General features: G+C 43.4%; 1 protein-coding gene across 5 annotated transcripts in view; it reads right to left on the bottom strand.

Annotated features, from left to right (window-relative positions):
* Positions 1 to 16,519, bottom strand: part of LOC133652224 (endoplasmic reticulum aminopeptidase 1-like) — an 87,925-nt gene that overhangs the window by 3,059 nt on the left and 68,347 nt on the right. For all 5 annotated transcript variants that reach the window (XM_062050734.1, XM_062050730.1, XM_062050733.1 and 2 more), the window contains 2 exons: positions 3,111 to 3,251; positions 2,695 to 2,776 (listed from right to left, as the gene is read on the bottom strand). In XM_062050734.1, coding sequence (XP_061906718.1) covers positions 2,695 to 2,776; positions 3,111 to 3,251 — 223 coding nt within the window. The remainder of the gene's footprint in view (positions 1 to 2,694; positions 2,777 to 3,110; positions 3,252 to 16,519) is intronic.

The following is a 16,519-nucleotide window of genomic DNA, read 5'->3' on the forward strand; positions in this document are numbered from 1 at the left end:
TAATAGCGTAAATCTTGACACATACAGATTGATACATAAATAAACATTCACTACAGGGGTGGTGTGAAAAAATTCGGTCTACTAGGAAAATTTAACTGTGAGCAAGTTCCAAACAGCCTGTTAAATAATAATCTAATTATAAAAAATGTAATTAAAATTTTCTTCAATAAAAAAAAAAACGATTTGCAAGTAAAAAATAATAATTTTCTTCAATAAAAAAAATAATTTGCAAGTATAAAAACAATGTTCTTCAATTAAAAAAATAATTTTCAAGTATGAAAACAATGTTCTTCAATTAAAAAAACAATTTGCATGTATAAAAACAATTTTATTCAATTAAAAAAATATTCGCAAGTATAAGAATTTCCTTCAAATAAAAAAAAAGATTTACAAGTAAAGAACACAAATTTCTTCAAAAAGTTTTTTTTTGCAAATATAAAAACAATTTCCTTCAATTAAAAAAATTATTCGCAAGTATGAAAACAGTGTTCTTCAATTAAAAAAAACGATTTGCAAATAAAACAATTTTTTCTCTTCAATTAAAAAAACGATTCGCATGTATAAAACAATGTTCTTTAACAAAAAAAATATTTGCAAGTATAAAAACAATTTCTTTCAACTTAAAAAAATATTTGCAAGTATAAAAATTATTTCCTTCAATAAAAAAAATATTTGCAAGTATAAAAACAATTTTCTTCAATAACATTTTTTTTTATTTGCAAGTATAAAAATAATTTCCTTCAATTAAAAAAAGATTTGCAAGTATAGAAACTATTTTCTTCAATTAAAAAAATAATTTGCAAGTATAAAAACTTTTTTTTTTTAGGTTTTGGCAGTAATATTCAATACACTCAGAGCACCTGTAATTCGCACTCCACAACGACAGGTGGTGCTGCTGAGTCAATTTAAGGTTTAAGCTACTTTTATTTGCGCATGGTGCGATAAACCAAAAATAACAAAGAAAAATAACTCAACATTTAAGTTAACCTGTAAGAGTCCCCTCTCTTCTGTCCGCCATTGTACTCCCCATCCTTCTTCTTCTTCTTTGTTATCTTTAACAGATGGCACCATGCGAAAATAACTTGCCAATCGCTTTTTTTACTTGCAGAATTATTTTTTTTGAATTTGCGAACCGTTGGGTGTGAGTAAAAACTGTTTATTGTGTTTAGTTTTGGCAGGAATTTCAAAACACACATATAGATTAGACAATAAACAATAGACTACTTGGAAAATTTAAATTTCCTTCAATTAAAAAAATAATTTGCAAATATGAAAACAATGTTCTTCAATTTAAAAAAAACGATTAGCAAAAAATAAATTTTTCTTCAGTTAAAAAAACAATTCGTATGTATAAAACCAATTTTCTTCAACTAAAAAAAAAATTTTTAATATAAAAACTATTTTCTTCAATTCAAAAAATAATTCGTAAGTTTAAAAACTGTTTTTATCAATTAAAAAAATCATTTGCAAGTATGAAAACTTTTTTTTTTCAAGTTTTGGCAGTAATATTAAATACACTTGCCCTTAGAGCACCTGTAATTGGCACTCCACAACGACAGGTGATGCTGCTGAGTCAATTTAAGGCCGTCAAAGCTACTCTTTTTTGCGCATGGTGCCGTCCGCCAAAAATAAAGAAAAAGAAGAAGGGCGGGGAGTAAAATGGCGGACAGAAGAGAGGGGAAACAATCTCAACATTTAAGTCAACCTGTAAGTTTGCACTCTCTTCTGTCCGCCATTTTACTCCCCGCCCTTCTTCTTTTTCTTTATTTTTGGCGGACGGCACCATGCGCAAAAAAGAGTAGCTTTGACGGCCTTAAATTGACTCAGCAGCATCACCTGTCGTTGTGGAGGGGGTGTTGATGTGTGGGGGGGTTTGGTGGTAGCGGCGGTGTATAATGTAGACCGGAAGAGTTAGGGCTGCATGGGATTCTGGGTATTTGTTGTGTTGTGTTACGGTGCGGATGTTCTCCAGAAATGTTTTTGTCATTCTTTTTTGGTGTGGGTTCACAGTGTGGCGCATATTTGTAACGTAACAGTGTTAAAGTTGTTTTTGTACGACTACCGTCAGTGTAAGCTGTGTGGCTGTTGACCAAGTATGCTTTGCTGTCTCCTACGTGTGCAAGTAAAAGCAACATATAACATGTGGCCGGGCTGGCACGCTGTTTGTAAATGCTATAGAGGACAATTAATGCAGTGCCATTAGGGCACGCCCTTGATTAAGTCATTAGAGTGAAAATAGGATAATATTTGCCCTGGGAGATTTCTAGGAGAAGCAGTCTCCTGGGAAAATCGGGGGGGTCGTTAAGTATACTGGGAAAACCGGGAGGGTCGGCAAGTATGCAGCTGAGCCGCATCAGAGTGGTCAAAGAGCCGCATGCGGCTCCGGAGCCGCGGGTTGCGGACCCCTGGTTTAGGGGATGGCACCATGCGAAAATAACTTGCGAATCGCTTTTTTTACTTGCGGTTTTTATTTTTTACTCTTTACTTTTACTGAATAAAAACTGTTTATTGTGTTTAGTTTAGGCATTAATTTCAAAACACACATATAGATAAGACAATAAACATTAACTTCGGGGGGTGAGACAAAAAATTATTGAAAACCACTTGAATAAAGGAATGTAGCATTTTTGAGAAACCTCAAACCAAAGTAAGGATTCTTAGCAGGCATCCTAGTGGGGACACTCTGTAACTTACCGACTCGAGCATTGCTGATGTGGAGTAATGGCTGGTCACCCCTGTCACCATGTGCGCTATGGAGGAGGAGCCAAGTTCAAACCTGCAACATCAGCACATGTCGTCAATAAAAGTGCAGATTGTACTGGCTCTGCCAAAATAGTAATTTTCAAACGCGACAACTTTTTTTTTGCTTCAGCTTCTTTCAAAATAAGCACAAATGTCCTGGTTCATTAGAACAGTTGGCCTTAGACTTGACCGGATTCCAGCGCACTCAACAATCTATTGGCTATCATTCAACAAATGATAAGGCTTCTTACCCAATAGTCCCTGACAGGTTGGAAATCAGCGTTGAACATGTAAGGTGCTGACATGAACAGTAGAACATGCATTGTCCTATGTTATTCAATTTCGTGATAGCGAAAGTTGCGACATACTTTTCGATCAAGGTCTGCCAGTTCGCGCGGATGAAGTCCCAGGCGAGTTTGTGGCCGATAGGGTTCCTGCTGACGTAAAAAATCACCCCTGGGAGGTCATGAGTTTCCATCACCTCGCCAAGGAGAGACTGCTCCAACATCCTGCAGAGAATGGAAGAGCAATTCCACATCAAAAGGAAACTCTACTGTTTTTGGTGGTGTTATGATACAACTAGTGTTGTCCCGATACTAACATTTTGGTACCGGTACCGGAACCAAAATGTATTTTGATACTTTTCTAAATAAAGGTGACCACAAAAAATTGCATTATTGGCTTTAACAAAAAATCTTAGGGTACATTAAAAATGTTTCTTATTGCAATTTAGCCCTTAAATACAATAGTGAACATACTAGACTACTTTTCTTTTAGTAGTAAGTAAACAAACAAAGGCTCCTAATTAGTCTGCTGACGTATGCAGAAACATGTTGTGTCATTTTCCATTCTATTATTTTGTCAACATAAAGAACAAGCTGTAAAAATTGATTTTTAATCTACTTGTTCATTTACTGTTATCTGCTTATTTTCTGTTATAACATGTTCTATCTACACTTCTGTTAAAATGTAATAATCACTTGTTCTTCTGTTGTTTGATACTTTACATTAATTTTGGATGATACCACAAATTTAGGTATCGATCCGATACCAAGTAGTTATTCAAAGTCCTCATGTGTCCAGGGATGTATTTCCTGAGTTTATAAACATAATATGAATTTTTTTTAAAGGCCTACCTAAAGGCACCCAGAACGCAAAATGGACATTCACAGTGACTTTTATCTCCACGACAATACATCGGCGAAGCACTTTAGCTACGAAGCTAACGTGATAGCATCGGGCTTAACTGCAGATAGAAACAAAATAAATAAACCCCTGACTGGAAGGATAGACAGAAAATCAACAATACTATTAAACCATGGACCTGTAACTACACGGTTAATGCTTTCCAGCCTGGCGAAGCTTAACGACGCCATTGAAGCTAACTTAGCAACAGGACCTCACAGAGCTATGCTAAAAACATTAGCTATCCACCTAGGCCAGCCAGCCCTCATCAACACCCGTGCTCACCTGCGTTCCAGCGATCGACGGAGCGACGAAGGACTTCAGCCGATCATAGATGCGGTCGGCGGCTAGCGTCGGATAGCGCGTCTGCTATCCAAGTCAAAGTCCTCCTGGTTGTGTTGCTGCAGCCAGCCGCTAATACACCGATCCCACCTACAGCTTTCTTCTTTGCAGTCTTCATTGTTCATTAAACAAATTGCAAAAGATTCACCAACACAGATGTAGAATACTGTGGAATTCTGCAATGAAAACCGAGCTTTTTGTATTGGATACAATGGTGTCCGAATACTTCTGTTTCAACGATTGACATCACGCGCATACGTCATCATACATAGACGTTTTCAACCGGAAATTTCGCGGGAAATTTAAAATTGCATTTATAAGTTAACCCGGCCGTACTGGCATGTGTTGCAATGTTAAGATTTCATCATTGATATATAAACTATCAGACTGCGTGGTCGGTAGTAGTGGGTTTCAGTAGGCCTTTAAACGAAAAAAGATTTTGTGATGCTAAAAAATATTGATGTAATCATAGTAGTATCGACTAGATAGACTCCTGTACCTGATATCATTACATTGGATGTTAGGTGTAGATCCACCCATGGCATTTGTTCACATTGTGGCGCCGGTGAGCTATTGTATCCTCCTAGGGCAGTGATCCTCAACAGGTGGACCGCGGTCCATGTCCGGACCCAGGGACGTGTCCGTCCGGACACAGCACAAATTATAGTAAAAAAAAATAAAAATAAAAATAAAAATAAATAAATAAATAAATACTTTTTTTTTAAATAATTATAATTATTATAAAAAAATATAATAATTGTATTTGTCTTTGAGTTATCGCTAGCGCACGTCAACGTTCTTTGTTGTTTTTAGTCAAATATCTCCACGTTTCTTTTACACTTCTCCATGTCTCACTCACTCCGTCTCTCTCTTTCTACGATAGAGAAAGAGAGAGAGACGGAGTGAGAGCGAGAGAACGCCACTCTGATTGGCTGCGGAATCAGCCAATCAGAGTATGGGTTGTCGATCCTCTATCACAACGACGCGCTGATAGGCTGTTACCACCTGGGTCATACAGCGCTCATGCCGCATGCATGGAACCTTTCGCTGCAGGCACACAGTTGTCTCGTATCGCTACTTCGCTAACTGTTCACTCGTCAGTCACTGAATGTGAATCAAATCACAATGGCATGCTCCAAGTTGGCTCAGGCTGGTAAAAGAAAGGTGGACAGGGAAAACCGACGTTTCAAGGAAGAATGGACAGAGCAATATGTTTTCATCCTACCTACTGCAAGTACCAGACCAATGTGTCTAATATGCAACAGTACTGTTGCTCTGGTGAAAAGTGAAAATCTGAAACGTCACTATCTAAAAGAGCACCGCGAATTTGGAAAGACATTTCCTCATTATTCAGAGCTAAGAAAAAAAGAAATCACGAGGCTGAAAAAGTCATATGAAACCTCAAGCAAGATTTTTGTTAAATCTATGACACAACAACAAATAGCAACAGAGTGCTCACTCAGAGTGGTATGGGTTTTGGGTAAACACAAGAAGCCATTCTCTGTTGAGGTAATTTGTTTACCAGGGATAGGAGGGTTGTGTTTAAAAGTATTTATTTTTTGTTAAAACTGAAAGTTTTATTAAAGTTCTTATTTATTTTTGTTTCAAAGAAAATCGTTCATGTATTTTATTAGATATTTATTTTATTTTTGTTAATTTTAAGAAAATGTTAAACTACTCCCTACCTCCTGCTACTATATAAGCTTGACTGATAATAAACGGACACAGCCTGTTTCAAAATAACATTTGTGGACCTTCAAGATTTGTACTTGAGGACCCCTGTCCTAGGGTGTGTAGTGAAGCATGTTTAGCTATTCCTCGTCCTGCAGTGATAATGGTACATGTAAGAAACTTAATTTATTTTTCGCCATGGAGACAAGGATTAGTGATTTAGAAGTAGCTAAAACACTGCAGACTGCAGATGGACTTTAGCTGCTAGCTAGCTAGCCATGTCTTAAAGCACCTCTTCCTGAGAGCTAGGGGTGTAACGGTACGGGTATTTTATCGAACCGTTTCCGTACAAGGGTTCCGGTTCGGTACGGAGGTGTACCGAACGAGTTTCCACACGGACATATTAAGTAGCGTACTGCACGTTGTGTAAACAATACTCAAAATGCCGGACATTTGAGGCACCCAAGAAACTCCGGCCCGACAGCCCCGCAAAAGAGGACACGCCCGGCGAAAAGAGGACGCAGGGCCAGTCTATTAAAATAGATAATAATAATTTAACCCGTTAGCTGCTAGCAGCGACCGGGCCAGGTCCTGACCACACGTCCTCCCCCGCGTTGCCCCCCAAACGCCTCAAATGTAAGGCACCTCGAGTTATGGTTGCGTGTATTAACAATGTACGTTCAGGGTTAAGAAGGGGTTAAAAACTAAACAAATATTGAAGGTGTGCAGCAGCATTCGTGAGGGAGGGGCAGAGACAGAGAGAGCGCGAGCGAGAGAGTTGTGATAAACGCGCATCCGTCGTCAGGCTCTGCTTTTTATCCATAGATTTATCAGATTTGATTTTTTACTATCTATAGCAGGGGTTAACAGATTAATCGATTATCAAATTAGTTGTTAGTTGCAGCCTTAATATATACATACATATACATACAGGGGTGTAACAGTACGTGTGTTTGTATTGAACCGTTTTGGCACGGGGGTTTCGGTTCGGTTCGCAGGTGTACCGAACGAGTTTCTAAGCTAAAGTCTTAACAAGCTGCTTTGCTCCTTCTGCCTCTGTCTCAGCACCCAGCCTTGTCCCACCCACACAACCATCTGATTGGTTACAACAGAGCGGTAACAGCGAATCAGCAGTGCGTATTCACAGCGGTAACGGCCAATCAGCAGTGCGTATTCAGAGCGCATGTCGTCAGTGCTTCAGTGTCGAGCAGATAGGTGTTTAGCAGGTGAGCATAAGGCAGCGGACTAAATTATAATAACCACCTCCCAGTCAACTACTAGTAACATCACTATGAGCCCGTCGACCTTCTAGAAACTTAAACTGCAGCTCAGCTCGCTTGCAGTCCTGGCTTGAGGTGAAGGCTAATTAGCTTTTAGCGTAATGTTAGCTCATTTTGCGGTGTGTGCGTGTGTGTGTGCCTACATGAACTCCATGGTGTTCAGGGATGAATAGTCTCTCCTATTGCTATTGTAGTATTTTTTCAGCTATAGTTACATTAATCATTAGAAATGCAGCAGCCTAGTTTTGAATGGCAGGGTCCCTGCTATCACATGTTGATAAAAATATAACATTTACATAATAAAAATCAACTACAGGCTTCCCAAATGCTGTAATAAATTAAGCATGATGAATTGACTTGAAACTGTTTAATGTTGCACTTTTTATATGTAGAAGAAAAGTTTTGTCATTTTATTTAATCCGAGCAACAACTTGAGGCAGTTTAATGTTGATTAACGTGGGCAGAATTATTATAGTGTTCCCAATGTTAAAAGGATAAAGCCATTGTTTACAAATTTGGTAAATAAATAACCAAAAAATGTATATTTTGTTGTTTTCTTACTGTATCGAAAATGAACCGAAGGTACGTACCGAACCGAAATTTCTGTGTACCGTTACACCCCTACTGAGAGCATTTCAGTGTTATAGCTTCACCTTTATCTCTACTTTTTACACCAAAATGCATCCGTTCACCCTTTTCTGTCTACACTCTGTGTGTGTGCGCTGCCGAACATGCTCCTCTGCTCGTAAAACCAGAACAGAACATAACTAAACAAAACATGATCCGGACCACGGATCATGACAGAGTTCCCCCCTTAAGGACAGATTCCAGATGTCCAAAACACCAAAACAAAAAACAAGGCAGGATCGAGAGTCATGGGAGGGCGGGAGGGGGACATGGCAGTGGGTCGCCAGGCCAAGTGACCCCGAATCCACCGAGGACAAGTCAAGTGGCGGCGGCGAGTGGAACGCCGCTGCAGCAGGCGAGGCGGGCGACCCGGGAACGGCCACATCCGTGGCCGACGGGGAGGTGGGCGCACTTGGCGAGGCGGACGACCAGGGAGCGGCCACATCCGTGGTCGACGGGGAGGTGGGCGCGTCGGCGTCATTGTCGTGGCAGGCTAGGAAGCAGCGGACGAGGCAGGCGTGGAAGCAGATGACGAGTCAGGCGTGGAAGCAGACGACGAGTCAGGCGTGGACGCCGAAGCAGACGAGTCAGGCGTGGACGCCGCAGCAGACGAGTCAGGCGTGGACGCCGCAGCAGACGAGTCAGGCGTGGACGCCGCAGCAGACGAGTCAGGCGTGGACGCCGCAGCAGACGAGTCAGGCGTGGACGCCGCAGCAGGCGAGTCAGGCGTGGACGCCGCAGCAGGCGAGTCAGGCGTGGACGCCGCAGCAGACGAGTCAGGCGTGGACGCCGCAGCAGACGAGTCAGACGTGGACGCCGCAGCAGACGAGTCAGACGTGGACGCCGCAGCAGACTTCCTTCGATCTTAGCTGACTCTTTTAATCCCTCAAAGGGCAGGCTGTCAAGTCCTGCCAAGAATAAGCTAAGATGGTGCTGAGGTATGTTTGTCCATATTTGTCGATGTAAACAATGGAATTATGACTTTAGCCAAACGTTTTGCTGTCTTATGCAAAAGTGTCTTATCCCCTGAGCGCCCTGCATCAGCCAACAATAGAAAGACTTCATGCACTCTTGACATTTTTCCCAAAAGTGCAACATACGCAACTACGTCTCAAACTGGCCCCGAAGTCCGCCTGACTCGTCCGCAGCAGCAGACGCAGCAGCAGGCGGAGCTTGGCGTGGTGGGTCTTGGCGTGGTGGTACTTGACTTGGTGCTTGGCGTGGTGCAGGAACTGGAGCTTGGCGTGGTGCAGGAACTGAAGCTTGGCGTGGTGCAGGAACTGGAGCTTGGCGTGGTGCAGGAACTGGTGTCAGCCGTGGTGTAGGAACTGGTGCCCGCCGAGGTGCAGGAACTGGTGTCAGCCGAGGTGTAGGAACTGGTGCCCGCCGAGGTGCAGGAACAGGAGCTAGCCGAGGAGCAGGAACTGGAGCAGATGCTAGCCGAGGAGCAGGAACTGGAGCAGATGCTAGCCGAGGAGCAGAAACTGGAGCTAGCCGAGGAGCAGGAAGTTCAGGTGCTGAAGATGGTGGCGTCTGCAGGCCCACCGGAGATGATGGTGGCGTCTGCAGGCCCACCGGAGATGATGGTGGTGTCTGCAGGCCCACCGGAGATGATGGTGGCGTCTGCAGGCCCACCCAGGCTGAGGTTAGCCATGAGCTTGGCAGAGGCGGCCTAGCCGGGGGTTGCGGCTTGGCATGCCGATGGACTGGTGGTGGCGGCCGGCCTGGAGGTTGCTGCCTGGCTGGGCGCAGCTGAGCCACCCCACCAGCACAGCTCCTGGCCCCAGCCCCCCCCTCAAGGGGAAGATACCAGACACGCTCCTTGCGGTCTGGAACAGTCTTTAAGGGTGGGTGGCGGGAGGTCAGGAGGGGGGTGGAATCCTCCCCTTTAAATTTTCCAAAATGTCTTTCCCCCCCGTCCCCCACCTGAGATTCTGTGAGAGGACAGGAGGAAAATGTCTGTGTAGTGGGCGGGGCTAGAGTCCTTAGGGGCGGAGTCCGAAAATCAGGTGACTGGGATTGACTAGACCTAGTGTTCAAATAACTGTTCTGATTATGCTTTATTTTTGGCATAAAGTCTTTAGGAGGTGGCTGACCAAGGGAGACAGAAGGCAAAAAAAGAAAATTCTGATCCCTGACTTCCCTTGAAGACGCCGGCGGAATGATTTCATCGCCGCGCGCCGTTTCAGTGACGTCCTCGGAAGTGGGCAGGGTGACGTCATTCAAAGTGGATGGAGTGAAGTTGTTGTCAGAGTTCATTTGGCTTGCAGCCCAATCTAAAAATTGTTTGGCAAAATGAGACAAGGGATTACCAAACAACTGAGGGGAAGAGTTGGTTGCTTGAGGCGTGCTGCTGTCCGGAGGAGGAGTTTGGGGGAACGACGCATCCCGAGAGCTAGGCTTAGCCTTTCTGGCTGGCTTCCCTCTTCGCCGGCGCATCTCCATCACCTCGTGGCCCCTTGCGGAAGAACAGATAGCTGACTTCATTCTGTCACGATTGGGTCGCAGCTTGCTGCGCAGTTGTCCTTCCAAGATGCAAAAAGACGGCTCCGGATGAAGGCGTGAAGGTAGGATTGGATTTATTAACATAAATCACCCAACTACCAAAAACACAAACAGCACAACAAAGAGGCAAGCGTGCCTAAAACACATGAAGCTAATATTTAGCAGAAGCTATGGCATAGAACATGAACACTTACAGTTCTTGGTCAGAACGTGACGTAAACAATGAGGGCAGGCCGACTGACTAGCAAAGACTAGCTTAAATGATGCCTCTGATTAGTGCTCGGGAAGCAGGTGAGCGGGCGAGCACTTATCAGAGACAGGTGAACACAATGAGTCGCCATGGTGACAAAACAAACAAGGAATCGCTAACGGGAACTAAAGAAGTCCAAAACTAACAGAACATAACTAAACAAAACATGATCATGACAGCAGATGCCCGAACCACCTCATCTGGCTCCTCTCAATGTGGAGGAGCAGCGGCTTTACTCTGAGTTCCTCCCGAATGACAGAGCTTCTCACCCTATCTCTAAGGGAGAGACCCGCCACCCGGCAGAGGAAACTCATTTCGGCCGCTTGTACCTGTGATCTTGTCCTTTCGGTCATAACCCAAAGCTCATGACCATAGGTGAGGATGGGAACATAGATGGACTGGTAAATTAAGAGCTTTGCCTTCCGGCTCAGCTCCTTCTTCACCACAACGGATCGATATAGCGTCTGCATTACTGAGGACGCCGCACTGATCCTGTCGATCTCACGATCCACTCTTCCCCCACTCGTGAGCAAGACTCCTAGGTACTTGAACTCCTCCACTTGGGGCAAGATCTCCTCCCCAACCCGGAGATGGCACTCCACCCTTTCCCGGGCGAGAACCATAGACTTGGACTTGGAGGTGCTGATTCTCATCCCAGTCGCTTCACACTCGGCTGCAAACCGATCCAGTGAGAGGTGAAGATCCTGGCCAGTTGAAGCCATCAGCACAACATCATCTGCAAAAAGCATAGACATAATCCTGCAGCCACCAAACTGGGTCCCCTCAACGCCATGACTGCGCCTAGAAATTATGTCCATAAAAGTTATGAACAGAATCGGTGACAAAGGGCAGCCTTGGCGGAGTCCAACTCTCACTGGAAACATGTCCAACTTACTGCCGGCAATACGGACCAAGCTCTGACACTGATCGGACCGCCACAATCAGACAGTCCGATACACCATACTCTCTGAGCACTCCCCACAGGACTTCCCGGGGGACACGGTCGAATGCCTTCTCCAAGTCCAGAAAGCACATGTAGACTGGTTGGGCAAACTCCCATGCACCCTCAAGGACCCTGCCGAGAGTATAGAGCTGGTCTACCGTTCCACAACCAGGACGAAAACCACACTGTTCTTCCTGGATCCGAGGTTCGACTTGCCGGCGTAGCCTCCTCTCCAGTACACCTGAATAGACCTTACCGGGAAGGCTGAGGAGTGTGATCCCATGATAGTTGGAACACACCCTCCGGTTCCCCTTCTTAAAGAGAGGAACCACAACCCCGGTCTGCCAATCCAGAGGTACCGCCCCCGATGTCCACGCGATGTTGCAGAGTCTTGTCAACTAAGACAGCCCCACAGCATCCAGAGCCTTAAGGAACTCCGGGCGGATCTCATCCACCCCCGGGGCCTTGCCACCGAGGAGCTTTTTAACTACCTCGGCAACCTCAGCCCCAGAAATAGGAGAGCCCACCACAGATTCCCTCAAGGGGAAGATACCAGACACGCTCCTTGCGGTCTGGAACAGTCTTTAAGGGTGGGTGGCGGGAGGTCAGGAGGGGGGTGGAATCCTCCCCTTTAAATTTTCCAAAATGTCTTTCCCCCCCGTCCCCCACCTGAGATTCTGTGAGAGGACAGGAGGAAAATGTCTGTGTAGTGGGCGGGGCTAGAGTCCTTAGGGGCGGAGTCCGAAAATCAGGTGACTGGGATTGACTAGACCTAGTGTTCAAATAACTGTTCTGATTATGCTTTATTTTTGGCATAAAGTCTTTAGGAGGTGGCTGACCAAGGGAGACAGAAGGCAAAAAAAGAAAATTCTGATCCCTGACTTCCCTTGAAGACGCCGGAAGATGTGTTGGTGGGATTGAGGAGGTCTTCGAAGTATTCCCTCCACCGATCCACAACAGCCGCAGTAGAGGTCAGCAGCACACCATCCTCACCATACACGGTGTTGACAGTGCACTGCTTCCCCCCCGAGGCGGCGGATGGTGGACCAGAATCTCTTCGAAGCCGTCCGGAAGTCGTTTTCCATGGCTTTTCCAAACTCCTCCCATGTCCGAGTTTTTGCCTCTGCGACCGCTGAAGCCGCACTTCGCTTGGCCTGTCGGTACCTGTCCGCTGCCTCTGGAGTCCCATGAACCAAACGGACTCGGTAGGACTCTTTCTTCAGCTTGACGGCATCCCTCACTGCTGGTGTCCACCAGTCGGTTCTAGGATTTCCGCCACGACAGGCACCAACCACTTTCAATCACCAATTCATGAAAAGGAAAAGATACACTGACCTGACAGCGTGTGTGTATGATAGCTAGGGATGGGTACCGTTCACATTTGAAACGATACGGTACCAATTACTACCTGGTAGTCGATACAAATGGTAAAAAATGTTGGTCCTTCCTTGTATGTTAATTAATATTATTTTTGATAATAAAATACATTTTTATTGCAACATTTAAAATGAGGTGATTATAATAATAATAGTTATTATAATCTCACGTTTTTGAGTGTCATTTGCAAGTATGACACTAAGTTGCAAGTCCAAGACGTTTGATGGCAGTAGTGTGTAGTTTATGATGTGTTGGTAATTTCTGCTGTCTGTTGCTGCCCCCTACAAAGTGTTAATACAATATATATGGTTGTACGGTATACCGATACGAGTATATTAACGCGGTACTAATGAATCAAAAATGGTACTATACTCTGTTTGAAAAGTACAAGTTCCCAACGGGCATGACGGCGCGCCATCACGTCATGACATTGCTGGTTTTACGAGCAGAGGAGCATGTTCGGCAGCGCACACGCACTGAGTACTTACAAGCAGACACAGGGTGTAGACAGAAAAGGGAGAACGGACACATTTTGGTCTAAAAAATAAAGGTGAAGTTATAACACTGAAACGCCCTCAAGAAGAGGTGCTTTAAGACATGGCTAGCTAGGTAGCAGCTAACATCCATCTGTTGCAGTGTTTTAGCTACTTCTCAATCACTAATCCTGGCGTCCATGGCAACAAATAAAGTAAGTTTCTTAGAGGAATAGCTAAACATGCTTCACTACACACAGGATACAATAGCTCACCGGCGTCACCGCTAACAAAAGCTAGCTCGCCTATATGTAAATAAATGCCATGTGTGGATAGGGTTGGGTATCGAGTATCGAGTATCGATTGGAACCGGGACTAACTTTCCGATTCTCCCGGAATCGTTCAAAAGTTTAAATTTCGATTCCTAGTTTCGATACAGAGTCCGCCGACCGGAAAAAAAGAATAGTCCGCCGACCGGAAGAAGAAGCCGCTGAACACCAACGAAGAAGCGCCCACCGCCGGAAGTGTTAGCATAGCCGAGCCTATGTAGCCGAGCGAGTCAGTCAAGCATGGATAGCGGGCGTCGGCGGTCGAAAGTGTGGCTTTATTTTACTAAAAAAAATTAAATATCGGCGAAATATAACACGTGCGACAGGACTGTTTCGTGCTTAGGAGGGTGCACGTCGAACATGATGAAGCACCTCCGAGTTCATGAAGTACAAATATATGCATGTCCCGTCTTCGACGCGCTGCGCCGACCGTCCTCCTCCTGCTGTCAGATCTCGCTTTCTCCTATTTATGCCTTCAAGCTTCTTCCACACCCAGCGAACGTGTATTTTCCATAGCAGGAGACACTATCTGTCCAGAACGCTCACGCATCCTGCCTGAGAAGGCGGATATGGTCATTTTCCTAAACAAGAACTGTCTCTGATTTTATACTGTACCTGCTGCTAATCTGGACTGGGTTTTGCAAGTTGTTTCTTATTTATTTGCTTTTCTGCACCATGTTAGCCCATCAGTGGGAGCACGGTAACATGTTTAAGTACCTGCAGCATCATACACCTGTGTGTGTAAATGTGTTTTCATGAGGTTTCCTGCAGCATCATACACTTATGTGTAAATGTGTTTTCATGAGGTTTTCACAAATAAAGCTCTCTTGAGGAAAGTGTACCCCTGTGATTATGTATTTATAGTATTTATATTCAAGTTCATAGATTTGATATTTATATTCTAGTTGAAAACAGCCCTGTGAGGAATTTATAGTAAAGTTCATAAAAAGTTAATAGAATTAAAATTGATGGAGAATGTCAGACTATTTCATTTAGAAAGACTGTATGTAGGTTAGCTAGCTCATTTAAAATATCCAAAACTTTTTTTTGACCCTGCCTCTTAAAAGAATCGGAATCGAGAATCGTCAGGAATCGGAATCGAAACAAAGAATCGGAATCGGAATCATTCGAATTCAAACGATACCCAACCCTATGTGTGGATCAACACCTGACATCCACTGTAATGATACCAAGTACAAGAGCGTATCTAGTCGATACTACTATGATTACATCGATATTTTTTATCGTCACAAAACCTTTATTTCCTTTTAAATTCATATTATGTTTATAAACTCAGGAAATATGTCCCTGGAAATGTGAGGACTTTGAATATGACCTGTAACTACTTGGTTTCGATCGATACCTAAATTTGAGGTATCATCCAAAACTAAGGTAAAGTATCAAACAACAGAAGAAAAAGTGATTATTACATTTTAACAGAAGTGTAGATAGAACATGTTGAAACAAAAAATAAGCAGATATTAACAGTAAATGAACAAGTAGATTTATAATTCATTTTTACAGTTTGTCCCTCACAGGGTTGTACGGTATTAGTATAATACCGCGATACTAATGAATCAAATTCGGTACTATACAGCCTCTAAAAAGTACCGGTCCCCCACGTGTGTCATGCAGACCAGCATGTTCGGCAGCACACACACACAGAGTACTTACAAGCAGACACAGTGTGTACACAGAAAAGGGAGAACGGAAAAATTTTGACTTAATAACTAGCGATAACGGTGAAGTTATAACACTGAAACGCCCTCAGGAAGAGGTGCTTTAAAACATGGCTATCTAGCTGGCAGCTAATGTCTGTCCAGAGTCAGCAGTGTTGTAACTACTTCAAAACCACAAATTCTTGTCTCCATGGAGACATATCAGTTACATATATTTCAATTATCATCCCTGTAGGATGAGTGATAGCTTTATATGCTTCACTACACACCACAGCACACCAGAAACATGACAATGGACATTTTTAAAATGGTCTATAATTGGCAAAGTCTAACCAAGCCTTCATTATGCCTGATCATTAATCATTAAAACCATTATCTTGACTTTCAACACACTACACACCAGTAAATGAAGTGCGTACTTAGTCAACAGCCATACATGTCATACTAAGGGTGGCCATATGAACAACGCCAACACTGTCATAAACCTGTGCCATATAGTGAACCCACACTAAACAACAATGACAAACACATTTTGGGAGAATATTTGCACCACAACACAACATAAACACTACAGAACAAATTCCCAGAATTCCCAGCAGCCCCAACTCTTCCGGGACGCTACAATATAAACAAACGCCATTGGTGGATCTACACCTAACATCCACTGTAATGATACCATGTACAGGAGCGTATCTAGTCGATACTACTATGATTACGTCGATATTTTTTATCACAAAATCTTCTTTCATTTAAAAAAAAAATTAATATTATGTTTATAAATCCAGGAAATACGTCCCTGGACACATGAGGACTTTGAATATGACGAATGTATGATCCTGTAACTACTTGGTATCGGATTGATACCTAAATGTGTGGTATCATCCAAAACTAATGTAAAGTATCAAACAACAGAAGGATAAGTGATTATTAAATTTTAACAGAAGTGTAGATAGAACATGTTGACACAGAAAATAACCAGATATTAACAGTAAATGAACAAGTGGATAAATAATCAATTTCTACAGCTTGTCCTTTATAATGTTGACAAAATAATAGATTGATAAATGACACAATATATTACTGAATACGTCAGCAGACTAATTAGAAGTCTTTGTT

The sequence above is a fragment of the Entelurus aequoreus genome, linkage group LG06, assembly GCF_033978785.1.
Source record: "Entelurus aequoreus isolate RoL-2023_Sb linkage group LG06, RoL_Eaeq_v1.1, whole genome shotgun sequence".
Lineage (NCBI taxonomy): Eukaryota > Metazoa > Chordata > Actinopteri > Syngnathiformes > Syngnathidae > Entelurus > Entelurus aequoreus.